Source organism: Solea senegalensis, linkage group LG8, assembly GCF_019176455.1.
Source record: "Solea senegalensis isolate Sse05_10M linkage group LG8, IFAPA_SoseM_1, whole genome shotgun sequence".
Classification (NCBI taxonomy): domain Eukaryota; kingdom Metazoa; phylum Chordata; class Actinopteri; order Pleuronectiformes; family Soleidae; genus Solea; species Solea senegalensis.
In genome coordinates, this window is record NC_058028.1 from 21,444,280 (window position 1) to 21,463,442 (window position 19,163).

The following is a 19,163-nucleotide window of genomic DNA, read 5'->3' on the forward strand; positions in this document are numbered from 1 at the left end:
AACTCCCTATGGATATCGTAAGGGGGCGACGTCAGAAAATCCTAAACAATCTGTGATGACTAAGATGTGGATTTGATGTCTTTGTGGACCGAGAGCACGGATCTCCAGTGAAAACTACATAATGTAAACTCAAACCTATACAATTAATGACAATGATGGTTTCACTGAGGGCAGAGAGGAAGGTCTGAAGAACTGACCAAAGTATTAGTGATTAGCGATGGCTCCATCAGGCCTTCATGCTCATCACCACTGAATTAAAATCTTCATTTAATTTTTGTTATTCTGTAACAGTGTGGGATATTGTGTGCATCTGATTGGATCTAAGTTGTGAATTAAATCGGTTTAAATGTCTCCTATAGTCTAACGAGAGTAGTTTCAGTTGTGCACACACGACTATAACCATAGTTTTAAGAAATCAAAATTAAAACTTGGGAAGCAATTAAGTGTTGAGAGGGAGGCAGGACTCTAAGTTCATCTAGAGTGAAGACAACCGTTGCCAGCGCTTTTCAGATATTTATAGATGTACATAATAAGTAAATAACTTTGGGGTTACAGTACTGTAACCTACACTGTGCTTATGGAGATCACAAAATATTAATGAGCAAGTACAGACAGAGGGACTGCTAAACCAAGTTCATCCTCATTTAGGTCATAAAGAAGAGGAGGAAGAAGAAGAAGAAGAAGAAGAAGAGGGTTTGGCAAGAATCCTGCTGAGGCTGGAAAAAGCTTCTGGTTTACCGTTGCCAAATTACAGAGAGAGAAAATCCAACACTCCGCAAAGTCAGGGAGGAAAAAAAACAACACACTTCTCTGTTCTAAATCGGTTTCCCACTGCCAGTCTCACCACAGAACGGGCTGATGTCTATCACCTCCCCCTGCAGCCGACAGGAGGCAGAGACGCAGAGACAATGTCATTCAGAGCGACTGCTTCAATCCTTGTTTTTCTGCATCAGAGCACCTGCTTTATTATACCACGCACTAAAAATAAGACACAAGCGGAGCCAAAAACTTTTTACAGGCTTCTGGCAGAGTCACAATGCCGTATATATCTCAGCTACGATGTATAATTATGCAATTATTTTTAAATTGTCAGTGTGTGTTTGTTCTAGCACGGCTTGTGTTCCAATAGTACAAAAAGTGTTTTCACAGTTTTAAAAATGAATTATTTCCTTCTGTGATACATGTAGCCAAGAGTTCCAGAATGACACAAAAAAAATCGCACATAAAGGGGAAATGGAGTAATGTCCTGCCTGATGTCCATGATATCCTGTCTCTGAAACCCCTAGCGTTCTGTAACAGTTAATTTCTCATTTAGCAGATATTACTTTTTGATAGAAATACTAAAAACTCTGCACTAACAAAATGTAAACACATTACAAACAATATATCTTAATTAATTCAAAATCCTCAGTGTGCAAGTGCAAAGGGCGCCTTTTTTTGATGGTTCTACAGCGGCTTTACAGGTGCACACACGTCTATGTGGGCGTACAGCCTGTATATTTCAGCTGGTGAGCGTGGGTGTGTGTATGCACTGTGGACTAGACGGAGGCTGTCTGTGATCCTGTGTGTGTGTGTGTGTGTGTGCGTCTATAAATCTGTCTGGCTCAGTGTGCTGGGTGGAGCACCAGTAGCTTCATCTAAAAATGGATCACTGGTGTGTGTTTAGTGGATGTGGTGTGAGCACACAGTAGATTCTGTGCATTCTGCAATTTAAACCTGAGTTATCTGTGTGTGTGTGTGTGTGTGTGTGAAGAATGTACTCACAGTCACACAGATACTCATCCATTTGGACTTAGTTTCCAAGATAAACGCCCTCTCGTGTAGCTGCCTTCCTCTTTAGTGACCTTTTTTTTTCACTCTGGTGTTTGACAAAGTGCCATTTTAACCCACAATTCCGAGTTGATTTGAAACAATGCACTTGTCATGTCGAGTGTGAGTTTCTGCCGCTCTGTACTTTTCACCTCGACGGGCTGCAGCGCGATTGGTCGTACTCACAGTACGCATTAGGCGAGTGATGTGAAAGCATGGAGGGAAAAACAAATCAAGGGAGGAACCTAAAAAGTTGACTCAAGCCAGCTTTAACGGCAGACTCGCATGTACGCCGCAGAGGCGTCAGCTAATAGCGCTTCTCATTCATTTGAAATGGGAGCCGTGTCAAGCATTGCCAAACTGCACTGTGGGTCTGTTCATGTGTGCTTCAGAAAATTGAAAACCCTAGCTGTTAGTCATAAAATTATAGCTGGGTGTTCTTTCCTCTTCACAGCCACTGCAGACTGCTCTGCTATTTATTGTTCTCCACTCTGCTCACTCAAAAAAAAAAAAAAAAAGCGTGACTGAAGCAATGTCACCATGTTCTTTATCTTGTACCAAATCCTTTCATTTTAAAGGAATAGTACACTCAAAGAAAGTGGAGAGGGAGCACAATGTCACTATTGCTGAGTGCTATCTATCAATATCCACAGAGGTACAAGCCTGTACATTCATATGAAACTGAGGGTCAATGCCAGTTTCCACTGATCCCACATTTGCAGTCATACATTTACGTATAGGTTCTGCATGCAGACGTCCCTGTGTACCTTTGCACTGACTGTGGAAACTATGGCTTGGCTGTTAAACTTCAGCATTTCTTTACTCTTCTTCTACTGTTCTTCTAACTCCTCACTCAGTTACTTTTGGCCAAACTAAAAAGAAAACCAAGAATAAAGTCGTAACATTATGAGAGTAAAGTCGCTATTAATCAAGCAAAGACGATCAGTTGCAACCCTGCGACAAGATGAGAAGTTGTATTTTGGTTCACAAATAAGGAAGTACTTGATCTTTTTGGCACATCTGCACCACTTTATCATCAGCATCCGGACTTTGAAAAGATTGTGCAACAAACTGAGTTTGTTTCAAAGAAAGAATCGCATCTAATCATCTCTTTTGTGGTGGAGGAGGAAATGGCTGGTAGTGGTGGTCGCTGGTTACATCTGCGTGCTGTTCAAAGAGGTTTTATGTCGTTTCTCAAGAAAAAAACGATTAGATTGACACTGGAACTACGAACAAACTTAATAATAATAATAATAATAATAATAATAATAATAAAAAAAATGAATATTACTTTTCTTTTATTGTTTGTCCTTTGTTTCCTTTCCTCACATTTTAAGTATTCACACAGTCCACTTGTTGACTGTGGGGAGTGGTTGCTGGGTATTTGGGTTTAGTCATCAGTTTCTGGGTGTGTTTTTCCTTTTCTGCAGAATGTTTGGTGCTTCCGGCTGTGTTGTGCTCCCTCAGTCCCAAACCAGCTGCCCAACAGTCAACTGCATCCATTAGAGGAGCTAATGGGTCAGTACACAGTGGAAGATTTCTGTGCATGTGTGAATGTGCCCTCGTGAGGGCATGCATTAATGCCTGAAGGAATGTGTGTACAGGTGCTGCTAACAGCAGGTCATTAGACAGAGCTGTCACCCAGGTAACCCCAGGGTTGTTGCCATGGGAGCAGATAAAAAGGTGGTGGAACCTCTTTCCCAAACATTCATCCCTTCAATTAACCTGAGCAGCAATGTAGTCCATTAATGTGAAACAACACACACACACACACACACACACATGCATGCACGCTCTCAACCCAACTTTTCACAGGAGCACGTCAGCAGCACAGACAAGAAGCACAGACGTGAACGATGGGCACCGGCGAAAAGGAACGAAAAAAAGGGGGGAAATAAAGGAAAGGAAAAGGAAATTATATAGCAAAGTGGGGGAGTGGAAGTTGGAAGTGAGATACCTTCTGAGGAACAGTTCCTGCCACAAGCGCTCTGCAGAATATAGAACATCTCACGGAAAGACCTGGGACCTTCCAGGCATGAAGCATTGAGGAAAGAGAGGAGAGAGAAGGTGAGACAGGAGGGACAGACAGACTCAGAGACGAGGACAACAGGACAGCGAGGTGAGGTGGAAGTAAGAGGAGGAGACAAGGACAGACGCAGAGGCGGCACCTGCTTGTGATGAGCCGAGGAAAATGATTCTCTTTGGTTACCAACTACGGCTACACTGACTCATGGGCTTGAAGCACATTTTTGATGATAGAAGTGGAATCATATAATATTATAATGATGTCTTACCAAAAGACAGTGATTAGAGTTAATATTCTGTTTATTGCGGTGGGCGGGTATAAGTTTGAATTTCGGAGAATATCCTCATGAGGTGGAATCTTTCCTTTCTCTATATCAAATTATTCACAAGCGGAAATTAAAAACTCCTACAGTTGTTTTTTTTTTTTACTGATCCCGGCAGGAAAACCTCACTGCAGCACCTCGACTGGATTATTGATGTTAAAACAACCTCCATCAGCTTTTTCTCTCCTCAGATCTCAGAACTGAAAATTACGAGTAATACGTGGAGTAAAGAAGTGCTTTATGTCACTGATTTGATGCCCTTTCAGTTTCATATTCATTTTCTAAAAAACAATGACAACCCTTTTATCCATTGCAAGAGATTTAGTCTGTGTGTAATACTAAACAGTTACTAGTTCAACACAGTCTTGGACCTGTGCTTTTTTGCTTATATGGTTTGTAAATATGTACACAGTTCACATAAAGACATTAACATGGCATCAGACTTAAAAATGAAGATGGTCATTTCAAGTATTCCTACCATTATTTTCTGTCTTCATTCATTTTTTTCCTTTACTTCACAAAGCTGCCATAGGTACCTTGAAATAAGCTCGACAAGACTAAAGTATTATCCTTTTTATGTAGCGCATACTAAGATAAACCAAGCTGTCAATTCATATTTCCTAACAGTAGTGCCATAACGTGGCTGTGATCTCAGAGAAAGGAGACGTACACAGTTAAGAGTCACACGTCAGAGAGACAAATGGACAGAGACATTAAGGGAAAGAAAGAGGAGAGATGGGAAGGATGGAGAGCCAAAGCTCAGGCCAGAAGGTATCTCCAGCTGGATACACACCGACTGTCACTGCTCAGTGACAACAAAGGGAAAGATGGATGGTGCATTGTGGGACCCTGGTTGCTGCTGTCCATCTAGTTTGGACTGAGTCGGTGCCCACAGTGCTTGCATCACAGCAAGGAACTGACAGTGTGTACACATGTCGCATTGAAAGGCGTTAAAAACTAACATCATTTAGAATCAAAAGTAAGGATTGTAAAATCACTTTAACCACACCAGGATCCTTTTTCATCATGTGTGTACATAAAGCTTGGTGCAGTATCCTTGACATAATCTGATTAAATGGGTAAAAATTGAACTTTGACAGTTCAAAAGGATTTAAGTCTGTCATGTTGGGTAATTGCCACTTATAGGGAACGTCACACTGGCACTAAATCTCCTAAAAGGATAGTCCCTTTAAAAAGAAGTCTCGGGATAATAAACGAAAAGTTAGTTTTCTGTCCTCTTGGATTCATCTGGAATCTCTGTAAAAAACTGCCAAGTTTTTGTCACTGCTTTACCTCCCACAGGGCATACAGACCGAGCAGCTGGACAAGCTGTCGCCATGGCGACGGGGATGGGCAAAGCAGAACAGATCATGCAGCGAGGCCATAAATCCTAAGCTGCGCCTCATATACACCACCTCACATTATCAGTGTTAGTCCAACACACCATGCACCGAGCCTGGAAAACACACACTTGCTCACACAGCACAAAGCTCTCCACTGGCTGAGAGACGAGCATCCTCACTGACGGGAGGTTTTACCTGTGATGTCAAACCACAAGGGGGCGGTAGTCTGCTGCAGGGACACCACGCCCACAATCTCAGCCACCTTGTCGTTCTCCATGACAGTAAAGTTGTAGAATGGCTCGTCGAAGAGCAGCGGGAGAGTCAAGGGAGGAGGTCGGCGGACCCACTCGATGTGCAGACGAGCTGTGGAGGACTTCTGAGGACGCCCGTTGTCCGTCGCTTTGATCTGAAGACAAATACAGAAAGTCCTGTAAAACTTCTGTGGTTATGTCCTGACACAGGCCAGCAGACATGCTTTATAACTGATCAAAGTGTGCGCACAGTCAGGATGTCGTAGCTCCCCGCAGTGAAGGCTTTGCGCGATGATACCACAGCTGTCTTGGGGTCGATGAAGAACTTCCCCTCCTCGTTTCCGTCCACGATGCTGTAGGAGAGGTCACTGTTGGGCCCATCGTCCCGGTCGTAGGCAAACACCCGATAGATGGCCTCGCCCTTTTTCCTGCGCTCTCTCTCGGGAAGTTTGACCTGGTAAACCTTCTCTGGAAACGTGGGCTTGTTGTCATTTTCATCCAGTACCTGAACCATCACCCAAACTGTTGTTTGTCTGGGGCTAGGACCGCCATCTGACACCAACACCTGCACGGGGCAGAAGAGAATGACAATGACAATGAATACAAATCATACGTGTAAGTGTCCATTTCAAGGCGTGGAATGTGCCTTGAATATTAAGGTGTGTGGTTTGGAGGAGACACATGCTGTGCTTCTCTCATCAGACTCATCACTACTCTAGACTCACAGAAAACCGAATAATCTATTCAAGGGCTACTCTTTAACCCATTTTTTGTGTTCTGACTACTCATCAGGTGAAAACCTTTTAAGGTTTGGCAATGTAGCGTGACATTTTCTGACTACAAGAGGTGTAAAACATCTCAACAGTAATCAAAAGAGCAAAGTTTTATTCACAAAACTGAGAGGAATCTGCAGTTCCAAGCATCCTTTCATAGAAGACAACGATCTACTCCTTTCCTCTGTTTTGTTAATAAAAACTAGACATGGCTCACTACCCATACAGATATCTGCCGGAGAGTCTTTTACCTCTTTCAAACCACTTAGCTGTAAAACTGTGACACTTACCAATCTCCAACTGTGGGGCAGACATTTGCAGTTCTCCAGTATATAATGGATCTTACTCCTTCTGTTTCCGATATCCGATCCAGGGATTTGGGCCAGAATAGATACCAGTGCTTGAGTATTGTATCGGTTCATTACTAATGACAACTAAAAATCTTTGCTTTGGACGAGACATCTGAGGACATCTTGAGACATCATCTTAAGCAGTGTTGCTTAAGATGCTTCTTAAGCAACACTTGCTTCTTATCGCTCCTAATCAGCTCTTGAGTCTGCAGTTGGCAGTAATTAAGTGTGAAATATTCAAAGACACAACCCGAGGAGATGGGCAGTTCATTACATGTCCATTTCCCTACACGGACAAATCTGCACACACCTCCGGTGTATTCCTCGCGGAGTCTCGTGGAGTTTATTCTCCTCAAACACGCCGGCTGCACGTGTAGCGCAACACTTTCCATTCCACTCTGGGGTGCACTCTCGTTTTGGTCAAAAAAAGACAATGAAGGAGACAGTAACCATGGGAACTTGCCCAAGGTTATATGAGAAATACCACTGTTACCACCACAAGCACAACTGGCGCACACATGCGTGGAACACTAGACTGATGCAGACCTTCCTTTAAGTAAGAATGGAAGCTCAGGTTTGTGCAGAATTGCAAAGCTAAGTATGACAAAGGGCGTTCGAGTTCAATAACTTTGCTTAATATTGTATTGTATGTGGGGGCACTGACAAACATGAAACATAAAAACAATAGAGTACAACCTATATGGTTATTATATTGAGTAGGAATAGAAACTTTTTCATGCAGCCAAATATGAGATGCACTAAGCAGACAAACAGTCTTCGCACACAAACGAGAATAAGTGATGAGAAAAGCAGAGGTACAATTTACTTCCAGTCAGAGCAAAGCAGAGCAGAGAGAGGTTCACATTATTGTCTAATGGAGACCAATACACGCACCACAATCCTCAGACTATTTCAATTACGGCGCTAATGCAAACCTCACTGTGGAAAACAAAGAGCAGACAGGTCAGTGCTTCCCTCTCTCTCTCTCCCTGTTTCTCTGACTCATCATATTGATGAGTAATAAATCATTTTAAACGATACCCAAGTCCCAGAAGAGGTTCTGAGTGGAGAACGTACAGTGATGGTGCACTGACACTCTTTCCTCTGGTAATGAGAGTAACAGAGTCTCTAATGACTAATGTGTGTGTGTGTGTGTGTGAGGGTAATAAAATACTCACCTTTGTGTACACGCAAACACGCACGCACACATAAAAATGTCCTCACCTCTAAAACATGCTCTGTTTGTTGTTCACGGTCCAGCCTCCTTGAGGTTGTGGTGATTAGACCTGAGAGAGAAAACAGAACAGGAAGTTAAAACCTTAACCGTAACCGGTTCATACCCAATCTTAACCTTTAAAGGAATACTTCACTGCTTTATATTTAGCTTTGTATTACTAGCATAGGGGTAGTATCTTTCAAAAATTGTGCTTCCCAACCTCAGTTTCCCCTGTTAGCGTAACTGTTAGCAAAGATGGCGGACACTGTTTACATTCTGGGACTGAGGTCCCGCCCCCCTACGAGTGGGTCTAAAAAGTGCTTAATGTGTTGCAGTTTTAAGCCTCAGACCAAGGCTAGGACCAAGTGTCACTGGTGGGCACCGACTGAGGTTGGGAAGCACAATTTTGCAAAAATACTACTCCCAGGACCAGGATTTTGGTCTCCGTGAGGACTACTGGTCCTGGGAAGGTCAGTGTTTATGCTGGAGAAGCGCCTAAAGAGGTAACACACATACACACACTACTGCATACCACAGTGCCACTAAGCCAAATGAGCTAAGTGCCATAGCAATTAGCTGTGTATGTCAGACACGATGACTGACTTGCTGTAATTACACGGAGATTGGAGCAGCTGTGGCGATGCAGACGGAGCAGCTACAGCAGCTACGATTACACAGGACAAGTTTATGATGCTCCGGATAAAGAAAAACTCTGCGGGCGGAAAAAAAAGACGGTCTGCAGAAGGAAGATGAGGAAATACCAGGACACATGAGGGCACAAAAGGTCGCCAGTGCAATTACTTTTGTTGCTGAAGAAGGTGGAGACTAAAGTTCAGCAGCAGAAGAAAAATACAGGTTTTGAGAAATGCATTTGTCTTTAAAGCAGGCATTAAAAGAACATCGGCTGTATATTCAAGTATTAATGCGATTTAGGACCCACTCGAAAAAAGGGCCAATTCCTAATAAAAATAATTCTGATACACAGTGTACATAATTTGATCTATCCAATAATGTCAAAAACAACAACACTCTTATTTATCCACAGGACATAATCCAGGACTGGAAAGCTGCATTATATCAGAACAGCTGTATGTGAGAAGCCATTAGACCTGAAAGCCCCTAAAGTCAACAGCGCTAACAATAGTGGTGCGTCATACACTTGTGAATCATTTTCCGTTGTTTGGTCACAAATCAAATGACACACTGATCCAAACGTGTCATTATGGTGTTAAATGTTAGATGTGGCTTTGTGTATTGATTTCTGATGGGTTTTGGTGACGGAATTCTAAACGCAGTATTGTGCGTTGAAGCATCCTCATCACAATAATAACAATAAAAAGCAGAGGGACACTGGTTTCAACTGACGCTGAACTATAACAGTCACTTCTGGAGAAGATAGAACTCCTATTTACAATGAGAGACTGTCTTAACACTCATCAACACATATTTACAGCTGTGATGGATTCCACAATCTAATCAAATATGTTAAAATGAAAAAAAAAAAGATATGGAAGTGATAAGCCATGCTCATCTCCCAGAAAAACCCTTTTCTATTTATTTTTTTCTGTAAACCATGGGAAAACATTGGCCTATAGTAGGTAAAAGGCAGTCGAAATTGTGAGGACAAACCAAACCACATTCACAACCAGGAAACGATTACCATCACTTTTATTTTAGCCACCCAGTGTATCAAGGAGTAGAGGGACAGTAATTACCTAAATCAGACATAATAGGTCATTTGAACTCTAAAGCAATGTTCATGCTGCTTTTATATCACAGCTCTGCAGTAAACAGCTGTAAACAATGTCATGCTGAGCAAACACACTTTAAGTAAAACATCTCCTTTTGCTTTGCGAAAGAGCTGCGGCTTTGTGTATCATCAGTACATTGTGTTTCCATTGTTTTACATGTGTTATACTGATGAAAGTAGTCATACAAAAGCATATTTGGGATCTTGTTTCCAGTTTCCTAAGCTCTGCCAGAAGTGGGTTTTGTTTTTTTAGGGCAACAAAAAGTGAATTAAACATGGAGAGGTCTATGAGCAGGCAGAAACCAGGACAAGCACGCACAGTGTGTGTGTGTGTGTGCGTGTGTGTGTTAGTGTGAAGCTGGTGAAGTCTACTGACTGCTTTTTATGCATGGAATAAAATTAGAACAAGGAGAACGAACAGAACCATCACAAACACAAACTCTTGACACCCTTTTCCGTCTTCCTACCACACGCTCACGTCAACATCAGCCACTGGAGACAGCTCGGTTGTCACCAAGTTGGTTGTGATCGGTTGTGAGTCACAGAACCTGTGGCTGATGTCATTTGTCTCCAGTGGTTATTCATGGATGCAGGAGGAGATTAGGGGAGGATGATCACATCCAAGCTTGAGGGCCATATTTCAGTCGAGGTGGAGGTAACTATCCTCCGCAATAATGCACAGTGCATTAGAGTGTGGCTGCACGTATGTTTCCTGAGACCACTTGTGATTGAATTTCACTTCGCTGCTACTTATGCAGAGCACAAAGTCTTCAGAAAGCAAATACATCAGCAAACACTGAAAATGCAAATCTGAAAATGTGAAAAAAAAACAAAAAAAAACCCTTGCATCCTCTCCATTATCAGATCTGCTACTGAATGTGATGGCTTTTCTTGTCCCACTCCTTCACAGACAGACAGACAGATAGACAGAGACAGACAGCTGGGAGACAAATGACAGACAGAGATTGAAATCATGTGTTGATCAGTGTTGTTGTGGTGGCAACACATACATCAACGTACCAATACTTCCACAAGTCATCCTGCAGCTTTAATTTGTAGGATTTGGCGTAATGGAGTAAGAAGAATCTGCGTCTTCAGAACTACAAAGAACAATTTGTTCCTCTACTGCCAAAACAATCTTATATAAAACGTACAGCTTGGTGCAGCAGAGAGCCTCTCTGAGAGGTTCTTCATATATGTCAAAGAAGCGTTCCCATACAACACCACATACAGCCTGTTTATCACAACTGTCATAAAAATATATGACTACTCTTCTTATTTCTCCTCTGGGGACAGCACAGTCTCTCTCTAACCTCTCAGCTGACAAAGCCTCTTCAGAAAAATAAAAACACTCCATTTGAAGAAGTTGACAGGAGAGATGGAAAAGACAAAAAAGGAGGAACAAATAATGGAGAGAAATAACAGAAATGGTGGCGGCGACTGGAAAAGACGTGAAGGTAGGTTAACCTTTCTTCAGGTCATTCAAACACTTGTTGTGAATAAGACAAATTCAGCTGTGAGCCCACATCGGGTACAGCACTTCTCCTGTCTTCTGTTCCTGAACAAGAACAGGAAGGGTTTTGCGAAAGCATGAAATGCAAACTTTGCTCGACAAACCATGAACAGCCGAGCAGCATTTTTAATTATCGAGCATTTCAAGCGATGGGAGTATCACCAGGTTCAGGAGATTGTAGTTTGATGAGTAAACTGTTCTAAGAAGAAACACATTGTTACTCCTGTGCCCACACTGTCGTTGGTGTTGTGACAGTAGGTTCTAGTGCTGAATGATTTCGTAAACACAGGTATTTTTGCATGGGTCACATGGTTGGTATCGTGGTTAATGCTGTTGCGTTTGCAGCAAAAAGACCCAGGTTTGAGACCCGGTCAGAACAAGGGCCTCTCTGCATGGAGTTGACATGTGCATGGTCGTCCAAAAACATGCACAGGTTAATTGGACACTCTAAAGCACATGTGTCAAACTGTTGGCCTGGGGGCCACATGTGGCCCTCCAATCAATTACATGTGGCCTGCCGACCACTGTGCGAGGTGGTGGAATAGAGACAGAATATAAGGCTAAATGTATTTAATATTTTTTATAATAGTAATTAGACATTTGGTTGTAATCATTGCTTTACTAAATGTATTACACGCAAGATGAAATTACATATATTTACATATTATTTATATTTAATCACAATTATCCTCGTCATTATTTGCTAAATTTAATTCTTTGTGCATCATAAATACGTTTTTATTGTGAAACATTAACACAAAACAAGCAATTTTACTTTACAATTCTGTCTAATATCATCTAACATTATAATGAATATCTTATATTGACCATCGGCTACTAAATAGTTGTTTTTTCCACTTTTTTTCCTCTATGGCCCCCGCTTAACCAGACTAGATGCTCATTGGCCCCCAGGTCATTTGAGTTTAAAGTGACTGTAGGTGTGAGAGTGAATGGTTGTTTGTCTCTATATGGCTCCGCGACCCTCATATGGAGGATAAAGCGGTAGACGATGAACCAAAATGAATATATTCAAAAACATTAACTTCTCTATCTTTTAATGCAAGGATGAGAACTTAAAGACATGAATTACCAAACCCTTAATCAGAGGGGCTGCAATACACATGTCCTAAAGTGTAGCTTTGTTAACTGCATTATTTCAAACTGCTATTTCTATTTAAAATCAATAACTGTGCAGCTAAAGCAGGTGTTAATGTGAATGGGCTGTTAACATACTGTACAATGGCCAAGTCTGTCAACACAGAACATTTCAGAGTGCATTGAGAGTCCAGTTTTGACCCTGGATGTAAGAACCGGGGTCCAACATGTTGGTAAAATTGATCAGTACTGACAACCTCTCCACTTAGCACTTAGCAGTGGAGTGTTCCAGTTCTAAAATGCAACCGTAACCATAAGAGAAAAGCTACTGACTAATGAGAACACAAGTGCTAGGTTTGCTTTATTAGCAGACAGGCTGACAGGCTAACAAGCCAGGAGCAGCTGACTGCAGTCCCTGTGTTTGTGTTAGTGCCACGCTATTAGCGGCGACAAAGAACACAAAGTGACAGCACTCGACAACTACACAACACACACACACACACGTAGTCTATACACTTCTGCACATCGCCAGCTTTTATGTCACAGCATTGAAGTGACAAATGACAACACACCCACAAAAATGCCCGACACATCACACACACACACACACAGGATATTAAGTGGCAAACTGATAGAAGACACAAATACACAATAAAGTTACAAACTAACTCTGATTACTACACACACCCACACGCTGAAACGCATGCATGTATAATTAATATAATCAAAGCTCATAGAGTGCACGCACACACACACACACACACACACTTCTCTGATAGAAACCTAATTAATAAAGACCAACAAAAACAAAAAACAAACAAATAAAATTGCAGGGTCACATGTTGCCTCGTGTTAAAAATGATTGCGGTACTAATTCACCGTCAGTCCTCATTTACACTGATCACAGGGGGATTCAAGCCACCAATCACAAACAAGAGAGCTGAGCGAGATTACAGTAAAGACATAAACACTCTAATCGTGTTAAACTCTATATGCGGAGTCTCCATTTTGTGTGTGATTATTGAGGTACACTGAAATGGCCACTTTATTAGGTACAAAGCACGAATAGGACGTGGGATCTGTGTGTGTTTTGGCTGGTGAGCTTCAAGATATGAGAAGTTCTTGTGGATGCCTCGGTCGGCCATGTGAGCCACTCGAGCATCCCGAAGGCGTTTACAGGACAAAGTCATTTAATGGACAAAAACTTGCTAAAGTGCCCTCTAGAGTGGTAAAAACATGAGGAAGTGTCCTACTGGCTGCCATTCAGATGTGGCCTCTAAAACGAAATATAAATACAAACTATTTAGTTTCTCAAGGAGTGCCTTTCCTTTCCAGGGGAGAAAAGTGATGCAGTGCACTATAAGACACCCTTGCAACTTAGTTTCCTATGGGTGTCCTTCCACTCAAAAAGGGTGCCATTATGAAGTTCCATACTGCTGCCGCTACATGACAGCGTCCCAAAGGGTGTCCTTAGAGGAAATGATATTCAGAGCTGTATAGAAAACGCCCATGTCAGTGATATAAAGTGAAGCTGTGCTGTAAAGGATGTGCCTGTATACCTGTGGGGAATGTGATGCTCTGTCGTTGCCCAAACGGGATATGACTCGATGCCTGTTTGATTTAAAACTCATTTAGTGTCCTCTTCATGTCTATTTAGTGTCCATATCAAGGTCCACATGAAAATCTGTCCCCAGAGACGGGCTGCGTTTGGACCCAGGTTGCACTTTGGACATCCCTGCCTTAATGTACTTGTGACGTCTGCCCACCAGTGCACAGTAGATGCCCTTTTAATTTTCATTACTGCCCTTCCAAATGTCTGTGCATCCCACTGAATATAAACAAAAGTCTTTTACATGCAAATCATAATCAAATTAGTTTGCACAACGCTGATTAAGCCGATCAGCCCAGCATCGTTTTTGACAGTATTCCCCCATGTCTGATAGTATTGCTTGACAGAGGCCATTTTCAGATGAAGGACAGACCATGATGTTGCATCATTTCTGGCACTTTTTAAAAATCTGATTTAAATCACCTTTCTTCCCCATTCTGATGCTGCTGAACTTGACCATTAGGTATTTACCTTAACAAGCAGCTGAACAGGTGAACCTTAATAACGTGGCGTGCGTTTCCTATGCAGAGACATCATGCGTGTCCAATGCAGCATTTAATTAAACAAAGAGGGGAGAAGAAAGACGTCGTGCATTAATGGAAAATCAGATGCTACGGCTGATGGTGGTGGCGATGTTGGATTAAGGCCAGAAGCAAATGCTTCCTCCGGGACCAAAACAGGTTAATCCACCATGTGTGTGTGAGACAGCCCTCTAACTCAGATCCACTAATAAATTAAGAGCCACGAAAATTGAATAATAGAATTGATTTAATAACATACATTAAAAGGTCCTCTCTAGGTGCACCACTGGGCCTTTGGGGAATTAATATATAGAAACCTGTGACTCAGAAATTACCTTTCCACACAACTTAACTGCATTCTCAAATCCGTTTTGGGAGGAACACATTTTTCTACCAGATTAGATTTGTATCTGACAAATCACCAGTAATAATAACATACACCAGGCAGCAGACAGTTCAGGACTGTATACGGAGAGATTTGTTTCAGATTTTATGGGTTTATGAGGCCATTGTGTGTGTGCGTGTGTGTGTTTTTATTTGTTTTTTTCCTCCAACAAAAGGCTTTCCTTCCAGTACCACACACACAGATCCACACAGATATCCTTTCAAGGACCCTGCACTGATGAATTTTGACAACCTAAATAAAGACTTACCCCTAATCTTAACTTTACCACAGCTCAAATATTAGCCCTAAACATAACCATAACCATTTCCTCGGAAATTAGTTTATGCCTCATTAGGACAAGGTTTTGGTCTCCGTGAGGACTAGTGGTACCACCAAGGTCAGTGTTTATGCCAGAATAGGTCCTAAAAAGGTAACAAATACAAGTATACACACACTGCACTGGTTGCTGCAACAGCCTTATGAATGAAGCAGGAGCCTTTTGGCAAAGCGATTATGCAACATTAGCTCAAAGAGCCTGGCAGCCAACAGCTTAATTGCTGTTTAAGTCTGCGAATGAGAAACAGGATAAGAGACCCAGGGAAGAAATGAGTTAGGTCTGTGTAATGGATTTGACAAATGCAGTGAAAACTGAGGACCAGACATGGAACAAACTTATATTAACAAAGAACTTTTATTCATTTCATTATTGGGAATGAATACAAGACGGAGGAGAAGGACAGTAACTTAATATGCTCGAATCCAATGGAGAAAAAGAGCTTGACTGTCAGCAGGCAGCCACAAACTGAATAAGCTGCATATGGAAATGAGCTAATACATACATCTAGTATGGTTCACTGTCTCTGATACGAATCCATTTTTATAAATAGACTTAATGACAAATGGAACAAAATGCCAAACATCAGGGGACCTGCGGTTCTGAGATCACCAACAGAACTTTAACGGATCTCTTGAAAAAGACGTCTACCACTCTCGCTTCCCAACATTTGTCTCCGAAAAACAACGTTCCCATACAACTAAACTGAAATCTCCATTATGTTTTGTATTTTTGAGACCAAAATTATGTTATTATCATGAAATATGACAGTATTCTCACAGATATGGGAAGATTTTTGTCCTCAGGTTTGAAAATCCAGAAGGTGATTTCACCTCGAGTCCGTCTTTTCTGCTTTAAGATGACGCTACTTGGTGATCCGCTTCAAACATTATTCCATTTGGTGGACATCTTGATCTCTATAAAAACACATTAGAATGTCCTCATGACACCCGAAAAACAAATCGTCTGATGTTTGATATTGACCTGGTCTTGATCTGTGGTCTGCTGCCTCAGGATCTTAATTTCACGCGTGTCAGAATTTGCCCTGTGATCTACGTCACGACTGTTGTTACATAAAAAAACAAACATAATCTGGCAGCACATGCGTTCCTTATTTGACATAGTTGAGAGTGCAGTTTGGCTGTGTGGGAAGCAGAGTTGGACTTGTACACGCAACCTTGTGCGCTGACATAAGGCAAGAGGCGGGACAAATTCAGTCACAGATAACAGCTTCATCCACTGATCTATCTGCAGCCTTTTACATCCGTCTAAATGCACAGAACAAATCGAGGCAGGAGGTGTAAAGGAAAACATAATTGTCCCAAGCATCTGTCATCACAGCAGCTTGCACGCTGCATGACTGCCTTCAATCTCAGTTGATTAACTACTTTTAAAATCCATCTGGAGGCTGCAGGTACCTGTTCCATCTGCACCCTCGATCCGCGTGACACATTACAGTACATACATCTCACGTATCGAGAAATACGTCCTTTTCATTTTACACAACAAGCACCGGGCTGTCACAAAATCACCATAATAATTCAAATACAGTATATTAAATAAACTAACCCGCCTGACGTGAGTGCTGGAACTGCATTCCTTATGAGTGCTGCTTAATTTCTCACATTTGGAGTCGCACCACCTGTGAACCCTGATGTCCCATTGACCAAATGAATTGTCCTGACCCATTTATTTAAATGGAAACACACTCCTCACCTCGCCTGGGCCACACTGGATGTGTGCGTGTCCTGAACTGCTGTTATTCACATTAACACCAGCAAGGCTCAAGCAGTCGCCGATACAAATTCTGAACAGACGGCGGAAAATAAGTTGGTTTGGACACTGAAAACTATGACATCATCAGTAGGTGTGTCAATGTAAGCTGTAGAGAAGAACAACGTGACTTTGAAATAGGCACAGGAAGTGGCTGTGTTATGTTATGTTTGTGATATATTGGACGGATGTAGACTTCAAAACTTTACTGAGGGATGTTTTTTCACCGTCTATTTTTCTGCAAACTGCACACAGCACATGGAGCAAATTAGGCGAGATGCTGACTCTGGAGAAGAGCAAATCAGTTTGATTTGTTTAGCCCAAATTCACAAATCAATCTGTCAGCAAAGAACAAGTCCCCACAAGAGAGAAAATATCGAAGGAAACCTTTAGAAGAGTGACGAAGAGAGGTGTGGGGTTCATCTTCACACTTCTGCAGATCTGCAGCTCGGTGTGGCCCACATGTTACATAAGACCTGGCTTTGACCCTGCCCCACACGAGAGGATAATGGGCCAGATTTCTGACCCGATCCAACTATGGGTGCCTTCCAAATTTAGGCTGATTTGAACAGATTATCTGGCCAAATGATCCTGTCGTGTGAGGCGGTTAACAGACGTCATCGGACACATCAGCGTCTTCCTGATTTCAAATCAGAGCCAGTTGGAGGTGAGCAGAGCCCCCGCAATGACCGATGAGTTTACCGGGATACGGATTGTGAACAATTGTTTAGAACGTAACACAAAACATTGCACATACAAAAACATCGTCAGTTTTGAGAATCCTCTACTCTTTAAAGAGATAAGACTTCCCACTTCCAGGCTCTTACGCGAACACCTGACAGTGCTAAATGCATCGGGGTCTTAACGAGACGTTGAAACAGCCTCCATATTTCTTAATTAACAGAACATGTGTCAGATGGGAAGAATCAGAGCAGGTAGTGGTTTGATAGAAGTGAAAAGTCAATAGGAGGGAGGTTTGGATCTTGTTATTATTGATTACATTTTCTGTCACTCAGAGGCGCATGACTCTCAAGTCTTGGAAATGTCACCGTGTGTGTGCGTGTGTGTGTGTGTCTTCTGGACCAGTAGTCGTCATGGAGACCAGCACCTGAGCTACTTTCTTTCTGAAGAACTGGTTAGGTTTAGTGCTAAGATTTGAATAGTGGGACTATTATTTAGGTTAGTTAGGGTTAGACATTAAGTGGTTATGGTTAAGGTTAGGGATACGGTTTCAAATGAATGTCCTTAAAAGGACAGCTGCACAAACCTCTGTGTGTGTGTGTGTGTTTGTAACCTATAAACCGTCACACATGTCACACATGTTTTAACACACTCACCTGTCGGCACATGCTTTCCTCTTTGTAACAAACAGCCCACTGGTTTACAATCAATCCATTTCTCTTGTCTCGTATCATTGTCTTTTCCTTTTTTTACCCCCACAACACAGAAGTGCAGTTGAAGCAGAGCCAGCTGCAGCTCTCCTGCATCACACACTCAACCACTTTTCCAGATGTTACCGCACAGTTACCTTTTGATTCAATCGTTTGGGTGCCAGACATATTGTATATCACAACTTACACACACACTTTCTGTTGTTGACCGATACTTTTCCAGCCTCCTCCTGCGGATCACGTCAGCTCCTGAGATATTTTAATCTTTCCTGCACATGTAGCTTGTTTGAGATCAGCCCACAGCTTTCAGTCATGTCCAGCGGCCCATGATGAGGTCAGCGGTGCATCAGGGTCCTGTTGTAGGACGTTTACATTCAGTAGCTGCTGACTTTGCCTTTATCTGTGCGACGTTTCCCTGTGAGACTCATTTACGCTGTTTGTTGTTGTATCAGAAATGGAGGCCAGAAGGAGAGGGTTGGGGGCAGATGGTGTTAGGATTCACTTCTGGATCGCTTGTGTTTGCCGGCGTTCATCGTGCAAGAGTAATGCCTCAGCCTCTCCTTCTCCCAGTGTCACACACTCGTGACGGTCCTTCATTTCTGACAGAACATTGGGGACGTTGGAGAAATCCGCCCTGATTTGCCTTCACAGCACCACGTTACATAAAATGTTATCTTGGGCTTAAATCTTTCCACTTGTGTC

General features: G+C 42.2%; 1 protein-coding gene across 6 annotated transcripts in view; it reads right to left on the reverse strand.

Annotated features, from left to right (window-relative positions):
* The window catches only part of fat3a (FAT atypical cadherin 3a), a 90,539-nt gene that overhangs the window by 43,243 nt on the left and 28,133 nt on the right, over window positions 1–19,163 (reverse strand). For 3 of the 6 annotated variants that reach the window (XM_044031787.1, XM_044031790.1, XM_044031786.1), the window contains exons 3-6: window positions 8,099–8,160; window positions 6,002–6,316; window positions 5,696–5,906; window positions 3,767–3,835 (exon numbers count right to left, since the gene is read on the reverse strand). In XM_044031787.1, the coding sequence (XP_043887722.1) occupies window positions 3,767–3,835; window positions 5,696–5,906; window positions 6,002–6,316; window positions 8,099–8,160 (657 nt within the window). The remainder of the gene's footprint in view (window positions 1–3,766; window positions 3,836–5,695; window positions 5,907–6,001; window positions 6,317–8,098; window positions 8,161–19,163) is intronic. The other 3 variants (XM_044031791.1, XM_044031789.1, XM_044031788.1) reach the window with 1 other exon arrangement.